At 35.8% G+C, this 19,160-nt stretch overlaps 1 protein-coding gene across 9 annotated transcripts in view; it reads left to right on the top strand.

Annotated features, from left to right (window-relative positions):
- The first annotated feature begins 1,854 nt into the window (after positions 1–1,854).
- The window catches only part of si:ch211-266o15.1, a 49,290-nt gene continuing 31,984 nt past the window's right edge, over positions 1,855–19,160 (top strand). For 4 of the 9 annotated variants that reach the window (XM_087290205.1, XM_087290203.1, XM_087290204.1 and 1 more), the window contains exons 1-9: positions 1,855–1,998; positions 8,242–8,290; positions 8,427–8,609; positions 10,823–10,918; positions 11,311–11,369; positions 11,465–11,629; positions 11,715–11,790; positions 13,637–14,057; positions 17,430–17,592. In XM_087290205.1, the coding sequence (XP_087146331.1) occupies positions 8,275–8,290; positions 8,427–8,609; positions 10,823–10,918; positions 11,311–11,369; positions 11,465–11,629; positions 11,715–11,790; positions 13,637–14,057; positions 17,430–17,592 (1,179 nt within the window). In that variant the 5' untranslated portion in view covers positions 1,855–1,998; positions 8,242–8,274. Of the gene's footprint in view, positions 1,999–2,797; positions 4,637–7,670; positions 8,291–8,426; positions 8,610–10,816; positions 10,919–11,310; positions 11,370–11,464; positions 11,630–11,714; positions 11,791–13,636; positions 14,058–17,429; positions 17,593–19,160 lie in introns of those variants that run through there. The other 5 variants (XM_087290202.1, XM_087290200.1, XM_087290199.1 and 2 more) reach the window with 2 other exon arrangements.

The raw sequence follows: 19,160 nt of genomic DNA, 5'->3' as shown, positions 1-19,160 counted from the left end.
ACGCACTGTTTTTTTTTCTTAAATTTGTTTGCATTGTGAGAAAATGCAGCCTGTTTCATTAATTTGTTTGTGTTGTGAGAAAATGCAGCACGATTCAGTAATTTGTTTGTGTTGTGAGAAAATGCAGCACGATTCAGTAATTTGTTTGTGTTTTGAGAAAATGCAGCACGATTCAGTAATTTGTTTGTGTTGTGAGAAAATGCAGCATGTTTCATTAATTTGTTTGTGTTGTGAGAAAATGCAGCACGTTTTATAAATTTGTTTGTGTTGTGATTGCATTAAAAATTGCAGTGCATTAAGCGCTCTTGGCCACTGTAAGAAAGCTCCAAAACAATGACATTCATCAATGATTAATGACTTTGAGTACATCCCTCTGCACATCAGACTCATTATATTTTTTGCCTAGTTAAAGTCTGCGTGAGCCGTAAATTGTTGAGTTTTTTTATTTTAGTAAGGTTCCAACTGAAACAGAATATTGAGTGGGGGAGGGGCTTTCTTTTTTGCCTTGTAGCAAACTAATAGTAAGAGGATCGTGGTTAACAATATTGTGGGTGAAGCTCTTGAACTGATGTCAACAGACAAGGACTGCCACTTCAAACAGAAGCAAATGGTCAGACTTTAATTGAAGACTACGAAACAATTTTTTTTAGCAGCACCGATTTTTCTAGCATCGATTAATTGTTTGCTCTAATGCTCTTTAGAATCTTAAGCACCCGTCCTCTTTGGTATAAATAACCTCAAACAACTTTCTCATCAAATCATGACCAATCAAATGCTCTATCTGACATGCACCCTTTAAGACTCTTCTCAATTGCCTGTCATTTTGATGCACTTGAGCTTATCCACTCTCATTGGCAGAGCAGTGATAAAAACAAAACACTATTGGCTGTTTTTTTTAAAAAGGGGAGGAGTTACACTATGTCCCACCCTCTCTTCGTGTTTCGGTTAAAATTACGTCATACATTGGATAAAAGAGCATATTTCAAAGCACTTCAAGGGACCTTTAAACAATATTGATGATGAACTTTTCAGACACCATAAATGTTTTCCATTGAGACTTTTATTTTTCAGTAAGCCAGCTATAGCGCTTCTTACGGACTGCCACATTACAAAATTGGCATTTTTAGGATCTTCATATGTCTGTCTATATCTATATAGAATAATGTGTTTATTGCTGTTAATGTACTTCAGATTGAAGAAGAATATTAAGTAGGGGCGGGGCTATTTTTTGAGCATCATTTACAAATGGCGAACTAACTAATAAAGGGGCGTGGTTACGCACATTGTGGCTGAAGCTGCCAAACTGATGTCAGAAGTAACTGGACTGCCTCTCTAAACGAGGATAAAAAGGTCAAGCTCTGATTGAAGATTACCAAAACAAACCTCTCCGTGGTTATCCGAGAAACTTGCACAGATTTCCTGTTCATCTAAACAATAACAATGTGTGCTAGCAGAATAAGCATTGTAAATTTTGATTTCACTTGGAGTTTAAAGCGATTTTTTTTTTAAGATTTAGACCAATTTTAGACTTTATTATTAGTCTGTGATTGTCATTATGATGTAAACAAAACTCTATTGGCCACTTTTTAAAAGGGGAGGATCTATTTGATATGCTCCGCCCCATCTTGTTTCAGTGAAAATTCGTCAACATATTGAATAACGTTACGTGTTTTAGGGCATTTCAGAGGAACTTTAATGTTCTACTAAAGAAAAATCTCACCTACATCTTCAATGGCCAAAGGGTGAGTAAATAATCAGCAAATTGTCATTTTCATTTACCGGTGAGCTATCACTTTAAGACCCTGCATTTATCCTCCTGGACAGCAGGGTGCAGCAGAACACACCGAGCTTGTTGGGAAGCAGCAGGAGCTCGAATCCCGTTGTGTTGCTTTGGCGAAAGGCTTTGTACGTACAATACAACAGTGAAAACCGAAAGACGTTGAAAACACCAGAAGAACGCATGAAAGCCCCCGTTTGACAGCCGAACTTCACCTTTTCGTGAGTATACATTTGAACGCGCCACTTTCCTTTAAATTAAAGCCCCATTTCCTCTGTGTTCCCTCTCAAATGTAGCCTGCTAGCACGCATGCGAAGGCAGAACGCGGGTACGATGCTGATGGTTAGCAGTTTCTTGCTCAGATTGTTTGATAAACCTTTTATAAGCGCTCATAGGCACCTAGTATCGCTATTAATAAAGATATTGGGTTACATTATTAACATAGCGAAATAATGCAGTGCATCCAGGGAGTCTGCAGCAGGCATCTCTCAATGCAGATGCAGAGTCAGAACACACACACACACACAACAGAGCGTGCACGTGTGGCTCGGTTTCCAGGGCAGTGCTGGTGAAACAAATGCTTAAATAAATGTAAACACACACGTGTGAGCTTCATGTTTGGGTATGTATGTGCTCTAGAAGAGATTTGCATTCTCGGTGCACTATGACGTCACGCACACTCCGAGGCAGGGGACCGGAAATACGTCATTACATGATGCTAGCCTTGGCCTTGGAATTTTGCCTCCAAAAATAAAAGAATTTTGCCTCCAAAACTCCATGGACTCTATTATTCTGTTGATAATTAGCATTTCTGTTGTAATCCTGTACTCTTAATATGTTGTCAATATCAAAAGTGCCACATCTACTGAAATATTAAAGCTAATTAGGTAATTGTGGCTTTAAATCTTTTCTTCTGTATTGTAATGTGAATATCAGTTGAAAAGATTATTGAAAAATAATAAAAGAGGGTTGACTCTACAGGTTTTTTAATCAGTGGCCACCCCCTTTTTTAGTAGTGATGGGTCGTTCATGAACAATTTGTTAATTTCGAACGAATCTTCAATATGACTCGGGAGCTACGAGTCCTCTCAGGGAGTGATTCGTTCATCCGAGCGTGCGCACATATGTGCAGGTGGTATTGTTCATTTCAAGTCTTTTGAGTCGTTCATCGCGGAAAGGCAGAAGCCCATCATATGCGTTTAGAGCCTGAAAAAGAATTGATCCGTTCATCTCTCGAGTCCTCTATCGCAGGGGTTCCCAAACTTTTCAGCCCGCGACCCCCAAAATGTCAATGCCAGTGACTCGTGACCCCCAATATTCTCTGAGGTGGTGGTTATAAATACAGAAACCTTGTATGCAATGACGCGCACAAACACACCAATAGACCCAAGTCTATTCTTTGTTTTATTTAATGTATGTCAGTGTTGTAAATGGGCTAGAAAGTTTAAGCTGGTGTTACAAAATCTGCTGCATCTGACAGTATTGCTGTGTCTTTAGTATAATGTAATTACCCGAGAAGTCGCAATCCAATAGAACTACTAACTATAAGCTACTATAGTAACTATAAACGACTATTTTTTTCTCTTCAGTAGGTTATTGATAAAATACAGTAAGTCTTAAGGTTTCATAAAAATTAATTGATTTTTAAAAATCACCAGGCGACCCCCCCTTCATTGTCCCGCGACCCCTCGGGGGGTCCCGACCCCCACTTTGAGAACCTCTGCTCTATCGGGTCTGAGTCATTCGTTCATCACAGGCCAATCATATGCATTTAGAGCTGGAAAAAGAATTGATCCGTTCATCTCTAGAGTCCTCTATCGCAGGGGTTCTCAACTGGTTTGGCCATGGGACCCACATTTTTACCTGGTCATCAAGCCGCGACCCAAATTTTTAGGAACTATAATACAATTATAGGTATTATAATTCATTTGTATTTATTTATTTACATACACAAGTTGTGACAGATAAATTATAAGAAAATCACCAAGACTTACAAATAAACAATATTTTATTGCTGTCATTGAACAAAATGTATTAAATTATAGAAATATTGCAAAGTAAAAATGACAAATACTGTAAACAGTGGTTAGGTTAAGGAAAGGTTCAGTTACCATTAACTAAACTGAACTGTTAATAAAACATGGTGTCTGGTTTCTAAATCTCGTTTTAATTTAGAAGGTTTTGTGCTCTCTTGTGAGAGCACCTCGCTACTTATGACACACTGAGGCTTTAAGCCTTTTTTGTCATCAGTATATGTAAATCCATACTTTACATATTCAGGTTCGTACTTGCGCTTCAACATATTTGTTACTATAATTAAATTAAATTTCACATCTCAAACGGGAGGGTTGTCGTGCACGCATTTCAAAATAAAAGTCAAAATAAGTAAAAAATTGAACTTTTGTTGTTTTTTTTGACCACACACTCCGCGATCCACTGAAAATGTTCCCGGCCCACCAGTTGAGAAATACTGCTCTATCGGGTCTGAGTCATTCGTTCTTCACGGGCCAATCATGCGTTTAGAGCTGGAAAAATAATTGAACTGTTCATCTCTTGAGTCCTTAGGTTTGAGTCATTCTGTCACGTGATGAACGTACGACTCAAGAACTAGAAGACTTAAAAGGTGAACTAATTATCATGGCTCTTATCGACTCAGACTGTGTACATTGTTTAAGATTATATGTGACTGTCAGTGTAACGTGAACGAACCACTGACATTTGAAGACATGAAGAGGTGAGACCAAAGAGATAAAAATACCTTTATAGACAAAAGAGGAGGTAAACATTGAATTATTATTTTCTACTTATAGTATTCCATTTACGACTTATTTGTCATGTGATCAACCTTTTGGGCTAGTTGTGTTTGGAACCAATTCGTAACATTTTAATAATATTTTGGCAAATTGAACCAAATGAACGAAATGACTCGGGGAAAAAAGACTCGTTCATCTAGATAAACGAGACTCAAAGATCCGAGTCAGTAAAATAATCCGAACTTCCCATGACTACTTTTTAGTAGCTATAATTCCAGAAATTGCTTGAATTGAAACGGCTTGCAATACCCAATTTTTTGTCATCCTTTTTAAAACATTAAAAAACTATGAACCAAACCAACCAGCTACATACAGATTTTTTTTTTGGGCTGTTTCTCAATATGCGTTATTGCGTCCTCGTTTAACAACATCAGCTGTTAAAGTTCAGTTCCAAAACTCAATACAGCAAGAAAGGACGACATGGGAAACTTCCCGGATGTGTTCTTGGTATCGAGGACGCATGGATGCAGACTTGAGCACTGAACTCGCTCTAGTCCCAGAAGTAATTTTCAGTGGAGGTGGAAAGCACAGCGTTTTATATAGATTTATTATTAAAGTTCAGAGATATAACTTATCTCTCTTACAAGTCTCTCTAAATGAAACTGTGAATATAAACATTACAGGACATCTTAATAAAGGAATAAACACATTAGGGTGTTTATTTGCTGAAATTCGTATTGAAATCATTTTTATTTATATTGTGCAATGTATATTTGTAAGGTCTTTATGCAGGATGCAGACTTGAGCACTTGTCCAGCAAATGCACAATTTCTGCGTTTTTAAGTAGTTGGAGCGATTAAATTACTCGCGCTCGCCTCCCTCGCTGTAGTATTCTGAACCGATACCAAATTGTCTGCGTCTGCATCACGGTGCACCAAAAAAACAATACATTTTGACACCCTTAATTTTAATAAGCACAATTGTTTGTAGAGCAAAGCATTTTCTGCCAGTTCTTGCTCCATATTACTTCAGTCACACAGTCTTTACATTGGCTGCCTGTTCATTATAGACTTCAGTTTAAAATATAATTTTATTTTTAAATCTCTAAATGGTACAACTCCCATTTACCTCCATGAGCTACTGACACGGTATCAGCCTACCAGATCTCTTCAGTCCTCCGATTAGGATCTGCTGTGCACCCTAAAATCAAGACTTAAATGTAGAGGAGGTCATGCTCTCTGCGATGTGGCCTCCAGACTTTGGAATGCCTTACCACCATCAATAAGACAAGCACCTTCTATCACCTGACTTAAGACAATTTGTTCACAAAGGCATTTGGCTGTTAGGCGGTTTGATCATTATTTTTAGTCTGTTTGTGGTTGTACTTCCGCATTATAAAATAAAGTCAATAGAAGCTCATCCATATTTGTAATAGTAAAGCATTCAGCGTTTGCATCTTTATTATTATGAACTGTTTGCATTTTTACTATGATTATTTGACAATTATTTTATTTGTTTTATTTTTAAGCTTTTTTTTATTCTAAATATAACTGTAATCATTTATTCCTGAGATTTTCAAGCTGCTTTGCTGTGTTAAATATTGACTACAGCGTATTTTTCGGTTCCAGCAGTGAGCCCACGTAATGTCACAAAGATCTGAATGTTATCGTGAGGCGGCGACTACAGGTTTGCTGTCAGATTCATTCTCTCTGATTTTCATATTGCTTGCGAATGAATCATCGACTGCTAAATATAGGGCTAAATATGAATAGGACTCATTCACTGAATAGAGAGAAAAGAAAGGTTTGAACGGGGGCCTGGCAGTGCTAATGCTTTTTCATGTGTTAATGTAGTATTCCTGAATCTTGCATATGTATTTTTACTGTGTCCAATTATGCTTACTTGTAAAATGATGGAGACCAAAAAAAGACAAGACTGCAAATATACTGTAGAAATGTTAATTCAACTTTAGTCTTTTTTTTGTAGTCCCTTTTAATAAATATTTAAAATGTTTTACTCTGTTATCAGGGTGTCAGTGGGGTCTTGAGTTGTTTAAAATTGTAGGTCTTAAGAAGTCTTACATTTATTTAATTATTGTAATTTAAACTGGTCTTAATTTGTCTTAATTTCCTGTGTCCATGTAAATCTACCCAATTTGACCAATAAACATTCAGTCTTCAATAATTAGGGTTTGCACAATATATTTTTTCAGCATTGATTTCGCAATGTGATCTTTCGCAGGTCATGCAGTGATGTGCAAAATGTAAATTTATATGGGTTTTTGAGGTGTGTGACTGTATAATGATTTTTTGAAGTATTCAGGCATAAGAGATTGTACAGTTTGTAACTTTAATAAAGATTAATTTATTTAAATATTTTTATTATTCAATTACTGCTCCTAAATACGGTTAGACTCGAAAAAGAATTCAACTGTTTATTTCATTTGTGATTTTTTTCCCTTTACTGTATTTATCTATATTTGTAGATTATTTTTAAAGTTTTGTGTACATGCACTTCTCTACTGAATCATCACACTCGATCTAAAATGATAATTTTTTCCAGTCATTTGCTGAAATTGTAGTCATATCGCAATATTTATTGCAGAATAACAAATCATCGCGATGTTAGATTTTTCCAATATTGTGCAGCCCTACTAACAATCCAACTTTAACAAAAGTTTTATTAGTTTATTTGTTAAGTTCTAATTACCTGTATGGTATAATTAGCTTGTATATTAATATTTGTAATGTAATGTGTATTTATATAGCGCATTTATTGTGTATGGCCATATACCCAAAGCGTTTCACAATCATGAGTGGGGTCTCTCCATACCACCACCAGTGTGCAGCATCCACGGGGTGATGTGACGGCTAAAACACTGTTTATTTGAATGATAAGATTTTATGCAGATTCACAAATAAGGCCAGGACACTGGGGTTACACCCCCTACTTTTTAATGATGCCATGGGATTTTTAATGATTGTAGAAAGTCAGGACCTCAGTTTAAAGTCTCTTCTGAAAGACAGCCTTACTGACAGTATAGTGTCCCCTTCACTTTACTGGGGCGTTCGGACTCACACAGACTGCTATTTGAGCGCCCCCTGCTGGTCTCACTAACACCACTTTCAACTTCAACCTAGTTTTCCCATGTGGTCTCCCATCCAGGTACTGACTAGGCTCAGCCCTGCTTAGCTTTAGCGAGTAACCGGTCTTGGGCTGCAAGGTGATATGTTTAAACGTTCACCATGTATTTATAGCTAAATGGTGAGGACAGACCTGGACAGACTGTTGTGCATACATTTTAGTTTATTATTGTTTTGAAAACTTGTCAAATTTCTTTTAAAGAAGAAACAATTTGGTTGTTTTGTCACAGTATTTAAAATATGTGGCTTAGAAATAACTACATTTGAATTTTCTAATAGGGCAGGTAAAACTATAAAAAAAATCTTTGGGCCATTAGAAATAATCCTTGGTGTTAAAAATGTCTTTTAAAAAGTCTTCAGTTTGACGTGGTAAAACCTGCAGAAACTCTAGTTATTTCATGCTTTGAATTATTTTTCTGAATTAAATGTTTTGAGAGACTGAAAGCCTACACTTTTGCATATAATGGAAGATTTATTAATTTAATTGTGTTCAAACTGTGGTTGCTTTACCCAATATGTTGATACCAAAAATAAACCTGTCATTCTTTTCATGTCTGTCTAACTCTAGCAATTCAGCACTCTTTGAGCAGATCTGGGCCAGATGGACCAGCCATCAGGTACAAAACTCTCACCGCTCAGTTTCACTGCTGTTTACTCTACTTTTACCACTGTTTGGAGTTGCTGTTAGTAAGTGTTTGCTTGTTTCATCTCTCATCCTGCTATTAAAACACAGCGGTTTTCTTTCTAATGTAGAGCTTGAGGTGAAATCATCTGGTGATCAGGGTGAGAGCAGCAGTGGTCAGCTGGGGGACGAGGAGCTTGATGGACTTCCTGTGTTTGGAACGGATGAAGACGACTGGGAAGTAGACAGTAGTTTTGCTCAGAAGGCTTTCAGTCAGACTGATGGAAACAGCAATGATAAGAATGATGCTGCAGGTGAGTTTTAGAAGTTGAATTTGAGCAAAACATAATATGCTAAATAGTTTCTATGGTGACTGAGTCTTATTTGCAACACTTGATGATTCATCAATAAACTGCACACTAGTGTTTTTTTATTTTTATTAAATCAAGGTAAATGCATGTTATGTTTTTCCTAGACTATTAGTAGTTATAAAAGACTGCATTAAAACAGGTGTTAAACAAACCATAAAGTTTTCACTTTGCAGCCATATTTGGGCAGCTATTTCGAGCATGCAAGTCCTTTCTACTTGACTCTGAAAATCCTTGTATGGAGTTGACGTGGGCATGTTTTATGCAAATGACTAACCTCATCTGTGCAGTAAAACACCAAATTCACTAACTTTAAAATAAGGTTATGAGCAAATTTATGCGCAAGTTAGGTGTGTAAGGAATCGCTGTTGATTAAGATTAATATCTTTCATTCAATTAATTTATTTAATTCATTAATAACTTGTAGATTTATTCATCATTTGTAACATTGCAGAGAAATTCAGCGCCTCCTGCAGAGCCTCCTGTGTCATTCAAATGGCATGTATGAAAGCATTGTGGATTTCCTGTTAAATATATTGATGGCAGAGAAGGCTGTGATGTGATGGCACCTAAATGCTTTCTTATGTTATTAATTGGGTCTTCTGTTACTAATTGTTTAGACTGCATTAATGCATTCAGTTTAGCTGCACAATTAAACATGAAAAGATCGGGTTTTCAATTCAAACGTCCAAGCAACAAATAAGATGATGATTTGCATGTTAAATATTTTTTTTTAAATCTTTTTATTGAAATGTAATAAACATATGACAATATAACATCATAATCATATTTGCATCTTTGTTTTCAATTTAGAGAAAAAAGACAAAAATTATGGGAAAAAAAGCAAAAAAAAAAAGATTTAAAAAAAGGGAAAGGGGGGCACAGGTTGTTTGAATTAGTAACAGATTATTTTAGAGAAAACATTAGGAAGAAATTGTTAAAAATACAAATCTTCTATAGAAGGCATGTATCAAATCATTAATATGACAATGGCTTGTTTAAACAAATCTTTGGAAATGGGGGGAATATGTAAATAAGCTAAATCAATGTCAGTTTATTTCTTCTTTTCCTGTTTCATTTAATAAATTGCTGAAATTTAAAGTAAGATATATATAAAGGGTGTCCACGTTTCTCAAAGACTGTAAGTTTGCCTTTTAACATGTATAATATATTTTCCATATCTAAACAGAAGGACATATTAGTGATTCACTGTACAATAGATGGCCTTTCCATTTTCCTGCAGTACACAGCTTTTAAACGCTTTGCTTGGAGTATACTTATATCGATACGTTTACGAGTACTGATGTGGCGCTCAATATTTTCACAAGTAATTATTTGCGTGTTCATTAATCTTTTGAAGCACTGCATTCAAGTCTGCTTTTGATCGAGGAAGAGATTCAGTTTTTACCCTTTTTCAGTTAGTTACAAAGTTACAAACAAATAACCCAGAAGTACTGGGAGAACAGTATATAGTTTAGATATAAATGTTTATGTTTATGGTAAAAATTCAAATCACTGTTTAATCACCGTCACACACCTTTAACTTGATGCTGAAAAATAAAAGCTGTAGCAATTACATTTTTTAACCAACCATCAATAATATGCCCCTGAATAATTATTTGAAAGTTATATATCTAGTAATTAAACATGAAACATTACATTAGTAATGTAACATTAATTAAAAATGAGACAAATTATGATTTTAGATTTGTACAATTAGCAACAGTAGCTAAGATCATTTTACTACTTTTTTTATTCAGCTGGTTATTTCATGATTTTATTTGTATTAAAATGAAATGTTTTAAGTTCTGTTTGTTAAAACCAAAAGTTCTTTTAACACTATTTTTGTAATAAATGGCAAGCAAATTACATTAGTCTCCTCCTTTTTGGCTTATCTAAAGAAATGGTCCGATCTGTGACTAAAAAATCTGTTCTGTTACATCACTAGTGTTAATGCATGTGTTCTGAAAATGCTCATGAAGTTTTATTTGAGAGTATAAATACAAATGAATCCATGCAATGGTTACTGAATGAGACCTGTTGCTTTATAGTGATTATTTAGGTTATTTAATTATATAGGTGAAATTTTAGAATGAGAGAGAGGGGAATTAGTTCTAGTAAAGTCCACTAATCTGGTCTCTGCTTTTCTTTAGCTACAGAAGAGAATAGCTCCTCTGCCAATGAAGAAATGGATGTGGAGACTGAGAGGGAGAAGGTTTCAGAGGACACCCGGGTCACCCCTTCATCTGTTATAGGTAAAACCTAAAATTATAGTTTACAATGTGCTTAAAAAAGGAGAGTTCACCCAAAACTAAAAATCCTTACAATGAAGTGTTTCTAAAGATGAATTAATCCCTTTCTTCTCTTAAACACAAAACAAGATATTTCAAAGAATGTTGGAAATCAGCAGCCGTTGACTTCCACATTAGGAATTAAAAAAACCAATGAAGTCGATATCTGTTTTTCCAATATTCTCCAGTATATCTTCAGTATATCTTCCTTTCTGTTCAACAGAAGAAAGAAACTTAAGTTTAGACGTGGAGGATTAGTAAATGATGGCTGAGTTTAAAATTTTGGGTGAACTGTCCCTTTAATGACACGTGAAGAAAAAATATATAAAAGGGCTACTTTTGTTGTCCTTTGTCAGATCTTCAAGAAGAAATACAGTCTGAGCTTAGGATCGAGTCATCGCGAAGTGATGCTATTGTAAGTTTCAATGAAGAACCAATATTTCACAATATTGGCTGCTTGTTAAAGATGTTGTCCTTTTTCATAATAATATCTTTTGTTTTTAATTACAGCCAGAGCCGCATTTAGAAACCACAGACAGAGATACAAGTTACTCACCTGTTATAAGAATTAAGGATGAGCCTATTGATGAAGACTATGATAAAGCGTTAATGCCAGAGTCAGACTTGAGCCGAATTAAACAGGAGCTTGACGGGTCTGATAATAATGAGACAGAGGTAAGTTTGGTTTTCGTGTGGAAGTGCTGTTTTTATCTCATGTAAAATGTGTTAAATGTGATAAAAGACGTCTGCCTCATTTCAGGCCTCCTCTGCATCAGATGAACTGAGGATTAGCTCTGTTTATTCTGTCAGTGGGAACAGCAGTGATGCAGTTTCTGGTAGGAGTCTACAGTGTTTTTTATGTTAATGTACAGTGCCCTACGCTAATATAAGCACCCTTGATAAATATGAGGATATGAGGCTGTAAAAAAAAAAGTCATTATTGTTTAAAGTCTGCGTGAAATTAAAAATAGCGCACATTGTTATTCTTTAGGTGAACAATTATTAAATTTTGACTGCTGTAGTCACAATATTCTTAACCACACCTCCATATTCTTAACCTCTAATGGCGATGATACACAGGGGAACTTTTTGGGCAATTTTGCAAAGCGATATTGCTTGGCTACATTTCTACCAAAAATTGGTAAGAATATTGTATCATTAACTCATTGCCCAAATTAGTTACCGTTTCCCACCTGGTTTCCAATTTATGGCATTATTTCAACAAATATAACAAAGTTGCCCAGAAATATTGCTCAAAAAGTTGCCTTGTGCATAATCAGCTTTAGCGTTAGTTTGTTATGAGGGAATGATGTTTAAAAAAAAAAAGCCCTGACCCTACTCAATATTTTGATTTAGTTGGAAGTACATCGACAAATAAAGCTTTAAATAAAATAAATAATAAAAAAAAAAAACTAAAATAAGTCTCAGCAAATTCCAGTTCACATGCACTTTAACCTTTTTTGAACTTATGCTCAAGATTTAACTATATCGTTACGTGTTTATGTTGTTATATTGGATGAGACGTAACTTTAAGTGAGTTTCTACTACTGCTGGGTGAAAATAAGAAAAATCACAGCAAACGGATATGTGAAACAATTTATTAAACAATAAATATATGAATTGAGAATGTAATTTAAATGACTGAATCAAACGAAAGACTGAAATGTTGCAGAAACAAATAAATAAAACAATCCAACTAAACCCCAACCCACTAAACTAACTAATCAAAGAAAAATGTGGAAATGTGTTGCTGAAATCCGTAATCTTCAGTGTATGCAACGCTTAACTAAACTACTCAAAATATTCAAAACATAGTTACAGGTGTGGCAACTCCGTAAACTAACACAAAAGACGATTCTACTAGAGTTCTCGTAAAGTACACACTGTTAGCAATTAGCAAAACAAAAGCTTATATGATAATCCGATTCTCATAAAGATTGTTCGACTTCTTAATAATCGAGTTAATTGAGCTACAAAAGCTTATCTTAACATTAAAGCACTTAATGAGGGACAAACTACACAACAACAAATCCAAACACGAAAGAACAGGCTGGTTGACACAAGTGAGGAATTTGGTGTTGAGTCAGGTGCTGAACAGTGAATGCTTTTTATACTCTGCGTACCAGCTCCCGATTGGTGCACCGTGCGACATTAGAATAATTATTGACGGCCATTTTAACCAATGTTGGCACATATGGGGCAGGACAGAATACACAACTGGAAAGAAAAGAGAAAACAAAACGCAAAAAAATGTGTGAAATGTAATAATATATATATAAAGCTTTCATTAGGGCTGTGCAAATAATTTAAATTCAATTTCGCTTTAGAAACAGTAATCCTTATAAGAAAAATCAAATAATCACAGCTGGAGAATTGCAGAAGTCAGTTTAGTCCTGGGGTTAGAAACTCTCCAAAACTACAACTCAACTCTCAAATCTCTTACATCTCCACAAACTGTTTTAAACAAAGGTTTTCAAGAAAGAAGCCTCTACTGTCATCCATAAACGCACATAGGCATCATTGTTCAGCCTTTGCATTTGCATCCTCAAAATATATTAACAAAAGACGTTTTTTCAAAACCTTCTCTTATGTAAACCGTGTAGATTGTGACTTTTCGATTAAAAACAATTTCAATGGTGTACAGGATTTGTCTACTATTCTAATGAGTTTGTTTTCACGCAGCATCCGTGGCACCTTCCCAGCAGTCTTCCTTCTCAGTAATCTCCCAGAGCGCTGCATCACTCAGAGGAACCACTATACTCCTGCCAGCCCAAGCCCAAACTCCACTTCAGCTCCAACTGCAGCATAAGGCCCAGATGCATTCTCAAATCCAGGCACAGGCTCGAATGCAGCCACCCATGATGGCCCAGGCCCAGCTGCAGGCTGTTCCTCCTCAGCCGCCCCAGATCCACGCTCCTCCACCCACAGTCAGGATCTGCTGCTCGGGCTGCTCGAAGGTCCTCCAGAAGGGGCAAACGGCGTTCCAGCGAAAAGGCTCCAACCAGCTGTTTTGCTCCACCGTGTGTCTAACGAGTTTCAGTTTACCCTCGGTTCAGTTTACACCCATCATCGCCCCCAAGAAAACCTGCCACCTCTGCCTTAAGTGAGTTATCATGTAGAATAATTGTTCTGCTTTTGGGTGTATACGTAACCCTTGTGTGATGTTGAGTGGGGCTGTGCGATTTGGGGAAAATATTAAATTGTGATTTTATTTATGTATTTGTTTTTATTTTTTTCACAATTATTGCGATTTCGATTTGATTTGCTATTTTAATTTTGTAGTCAATCTTCAGCTCAATATTGTGTATTGTTGCTTCTTACAGCTAAAATGCAGTGAGTGTTAGTTAAAAAAAGAAACTGAAAAGATATTAACTTAAACATTTATTCAAATTTGTTTTTAAGCATTCAGAAATTAAACACTTGTTTTTCTGTAGAGCAAACCGTAAGCACAAATAACATGACCTAACCTGTCTGTAAACAAGTTCAACTTAAAATAGGGAGATAGTGCAGCTTATTATACAAACAGAAAATAATAATTATTAAAATACAGAACACGCAGCAAACCAATGGCTGATAAGAGCCTTTCTGTAGCTTCTATTGTCTAAAAGAAAATAATTATCCCAGATGCCACACAAAATATCACAACGTTAAATTTACAGCTGTGGTACTCCAAAATGGCTAAAATAGGTGCGAGATGGAAGCAATCCTGACCCTCTTTGGTCACTGCATTAAAAGGCACCGTGTCTTTAGCGAGGTAGTGCGTTATGGAATTAGTTATTTTCTGGGTAGGGTTGCACCAGCTGTTTGTAAGTTCTTTCTAAACTGGAAGATAAAATCAACACTAGGGGCATTGTAACTACTAGCTAGTTTGTAACTAAATTTATTTACATGTTCAAACCGTAATTAGTAGGTCGTAAGCTTTACGCAAAGTTGCAGTGAACGACGTAATATCCAATAAGAAGCATTTAAATCGTTTAACGGCTATAAAATTTTGCACCTAATGCATCTACATGTATCTGTCCTATGAAAATGAAATGACTAATTATATTTTTGTAGTACATTACATTACAGTCAGTCACTACAGATGACTCGCACACGAGATACACGAAATACACATGAACATTAAACTTACATTTTTTGTGACTTTAAAACCAAAATATCCCCATATGACTGATGTCCTTTTTCTTTGATATTAATTTATCTATTAATGCTTATGAAGCAGCAGACGCCATAAACCCAGTCAACTGCGCTTTCCTGTTCCTGTTTTTTGTGGGCGTTCTGCATAGTTCAGTTGCACAATTCTGATTGGCCAGAACGAAAGTATGCTCACTGAATTGGCTAGTACAGGGGTCGACGAGCCGCATGCGGCTCTTTAGCGCTGCCCCAGTGGCTCCCTGGAGCTTTTTCAAAAAATGTTTGAAAACGGAAAAAGATGGGGGAGGTAAATATATTTTTGTTTTAATATGGTTTCTATAGGAGGACAAACAATCTTAACGTTTTCCAATGCTGTAAAAGTGTGTAGAATATTTATTTTCAACATTTCTGTCAACGAAGATTTGCGTCATAGCCTGCGACACACGGAATAGGCAGGTGGCTGTTGTAAACTATCCGGCGGCTGTGTGATGCGCCATGGAGCGCAAGCTGTCTTTGCCAAAGATGTACAGCGGGGCACGCTCTCTCATTTTCCCTCCCTGAGAGAATTCAAAGAAGCCCATCCCGATCACTCACTCGACTGTGATTATTTACAAGGTGCGATCGTTGATATGCAAACTGCATTTGGGAGCAGATTTTGCGAGTGGCGAAAGGAAAAAACGAGACTGTCTTTCCTTGTCACACACCCCTGGAGATTGACCCTTCCTTGTTGAGCACATTCCCAGTAAGGGGCACGTTATGCACGTTCATTTTGATGTTGTTTTTTGGAATCCTCAAAATAAAAAACATCAAAAATCTGATTTCTTTACTGCATTTCTTTAATTTCATCAAAGCAAAACATGATGCATTAATATTGTAATGAAGTTAAACTTGAACATTAAACATAATTCATTGATATTGTAATAAAGTTAAACTTTAACATTAAACATAATTCATTAATATTGTAATGAAGTTAAACTCGAACATTAAACATAATGCATTAATATTGCAATTAAGGTAAACTTGAGACGGCATCGTACAACAGAGTAGTCACGTGGTGCGTCATTCTCTACAGGATGCACTGCAGGGAAAAAAAAACATTTAATCATGAAGGCTCAGTATGTATTTGTAGCCAACTAAATCATTTTTATAGTAGGCTAATATAGCTAATATAAATACATACAGCATGTGTTGCCTTCATTATAAGGCTTATATAAGGCTTTTAATTTTTTGCGGCTCCAGACATATTTGTTTTTATTTTTTTTGGTCCAGTATGGCTCTTTCAACATTTTGGGTTGCCGACCCCTGGGCTAGTAAGACACCATGCATGCACTTGTTAAAATAAATAATACATATTTCATATCGCAGCCTCTTGCGATTAGCTAATTGCAACGTTTCAAATTCAATTAATCGCACAGCTCTACTGTTGAGGATGTTTTCATCCACTCTGAGGTGATTTTTAAGTCTTAATTTGTCCACAACTTTCTCTGTTTCAGCAAATTGAATGATTTTTTGGTGACAGATCTTATTGTCACTTATTTTGTAATGGTCTGAAAGTTTTCAAAAACTCAACAATACACTCTTGAAAAATTTACTACCTTACTCAATAGAACTTTATATAAAGGCTAGAAACTTTTTTGCACATGCCTATCTGAGTGGTTAATGATGTCAACTAATGATCAACAGTAAAAATGACATAATAATAAAATAATATTTTTACCTCTTCCCAACAGGGAAAGCCACAAACAATTAAAAAATGCCTAATTAGATGGTGTCATGGTTTTGAAATAAAAATAAATATAACCTTTATAATGGAAGTCAATGGGGCTTGATTTGAACAATACAAAAGGGTTAAAAATGAGGCAGAGCATTTATAACATGACATCGCGGGCATTCAGCAATGAATATAAAAATTGGCTTATTTTCCAAAATGAGTTAGTGTTTGCCAATTAAGATGTTAAGATGTATATATTATTACTGTAAGACTACTGAAAAAAACAATATATATTGCATTATGCAAAATCTTTATTGCATTGTTTTTTTACATAAATACATTTTTAAATGTATTATTTAGCATGTTTCATTTTCAAAAAATTCGTCTTATATTCTGAAAAATGCACTATTCAGGTTTTTAGTTGCAAAAGATGCTAATTTAAAAGGACATGCATTGGAATGCAAATTTGAAGGGTAAACTATCCTTTTAAGACAAACTTTTACTCTCCCTTTAAAATTGTATAACTGATTGTTCAGATGAAATTATGGAAATTAGATTTGACCATGTATAAATGAATGCAAATTAAATGAATGGTGGAACTGATATTTTTTTTCCTCTGTTGTCTCAAAGGGTCATTGTCAATCTAAAGGACTTGATTACCATCCCTGTGGGCTCCATGAACACACTAAAGGAATTCTGCAGCCAGGCTTGTCTAAGTATTTATAGAGACCGATATGAAGATGCACCTCCAGATCTGTTCACACACTGCAATGTCTGCAAGTTAGTCAAAGAGGTAAAGCTTAACCACGCATTAAAAAAAAAAAAAAAAAAGCATTTCATTGTTTGACTTTGCTCCCCCATGGGCTTAATTAATTTGATTACAGCATTAGCTCACTGGAAAATGAATATTCTGTTATTAATTACTCATCCTCATGTTGTTCCAATCTCCCAAGACCTTTGTTCATCTTCAAAACACAAATTAAAATATTTTTCTAATAGATGAATTTCGAGAGCCGTCTGACTCTACATAGACAATAACAATCCAGAAATGTTCAGAAAAGGAACCAAAAACATTTTCAAAATGCTCCACGTGACTTCAGTGGTTAAACTTAAGTTATTTGAAGCTTCAAAAACACTTTTGTGCACCAAAAAGAACTGCAAAATCTACTTTGTTAGCCTCTTCTGCATCAAATAAGGGTGCTAATTGGGCAGAACAACATATTCCCATTTAATTCAGCTGCAGCACAATATGCAAGCATCTGTAGTAAATGTGCAGTCTGTAGTCTTGTCATCTATCCAAATTTTAGGAACAACAAATAATAACTTGTCTTCTGGTTGATCATTTGGAATCAGAAGTAGTTTATTTAAAAGGCAAAGGCCTCTAGATTACACTTATTTTACCAAAATACAATATGATCATGCCTTGATTTTTAATTATTTAATTAGAGCAGTAAGGTCTGGCTTCGCTTAGAAAACAGAAGTGATGTACAGTATTGAATTTAAAGGGCTGTGAAACCCCCTTGTTTCAGCAGGGTTTTTCACACCTCTACTTTGGAAAAAATCTGGAAAGTGGGCGTATCCAGCTCTGTTTAGAGGGGAGTGCCGGAGGAGCAAAAGAGGGAGAGTATGTAAAAATTTTGCATAAATATGGGAGTGTTGATTGGGGCACGCCCTGATTTTCAGAGTCAACACATTTGATTCATTTTATTTGGAATGACTAATACTATTAAAACAACACAGCATCCAAATAATCGTAAGGAGCCCAATACAAGCAGCATGCAACCATTGATGATCTTTTGCCTGGCACTATTAGACACTCAATCCATTCTGCGTGCAGTATTAAGTAAATGGATTAAGGATAGAGATGGCATCGTCTTCTCCACACATGAAGACTGCCTATTATTGCAGAAACAGAACAATACTTTGCAATTTGTTTAGAGTTTTTTTTACTGAGTCCGGCAATTTGTAGTCCTCTCACACACAGTTTATGAACATGCCCAAGGCTACCGTAAATTAAAACCACCAACTTTGTGTTGTAACACACACACACACACAGGTGAAAAGACAGTGACTGTGTTTACTTGCACATCAGTAATCGAATTATTTGACATTATTAATTGGTGGACTTTAACTGCAGTTTGGCTCTTTCATTCAGGAATTTCATTCATGTCCCTCTTGACAAACTAGATATTTGATTCGAGGAACTGCTCTAAGCGTGTAATTTTCCTGCAATGTTTGATACCGCAAGGAGAATGAGAGAAAAAAACCCTCTGCATTTCCCAGAAACTTATGCCTCGTTTCCACTGACTCGTATAGTATGGTACGGTTCGGGTCGGTACGACAAGGTTTGTTTGAGCCCGG

The sequence above is a fragment of the Danio rerio genome, chromosome 17 (assembly GCF_052040795.2).
Source record: "Danio rerio strain M-AB ecotype USA chromosome 17, GRCz13ab, whole genome shotgun sequence".
NCBI classification, from domain to species: Eukaryota; Metazoa; Chordata; class Actinopteri; order Cypriniformes; family Danionidae; genus Danio; species Danio rerio.
The sequence above is the reverse complement of the archived record's forward strand: the minus strand, read 5'-3'. Positions and strand labels throughout refer to the sequence as shown.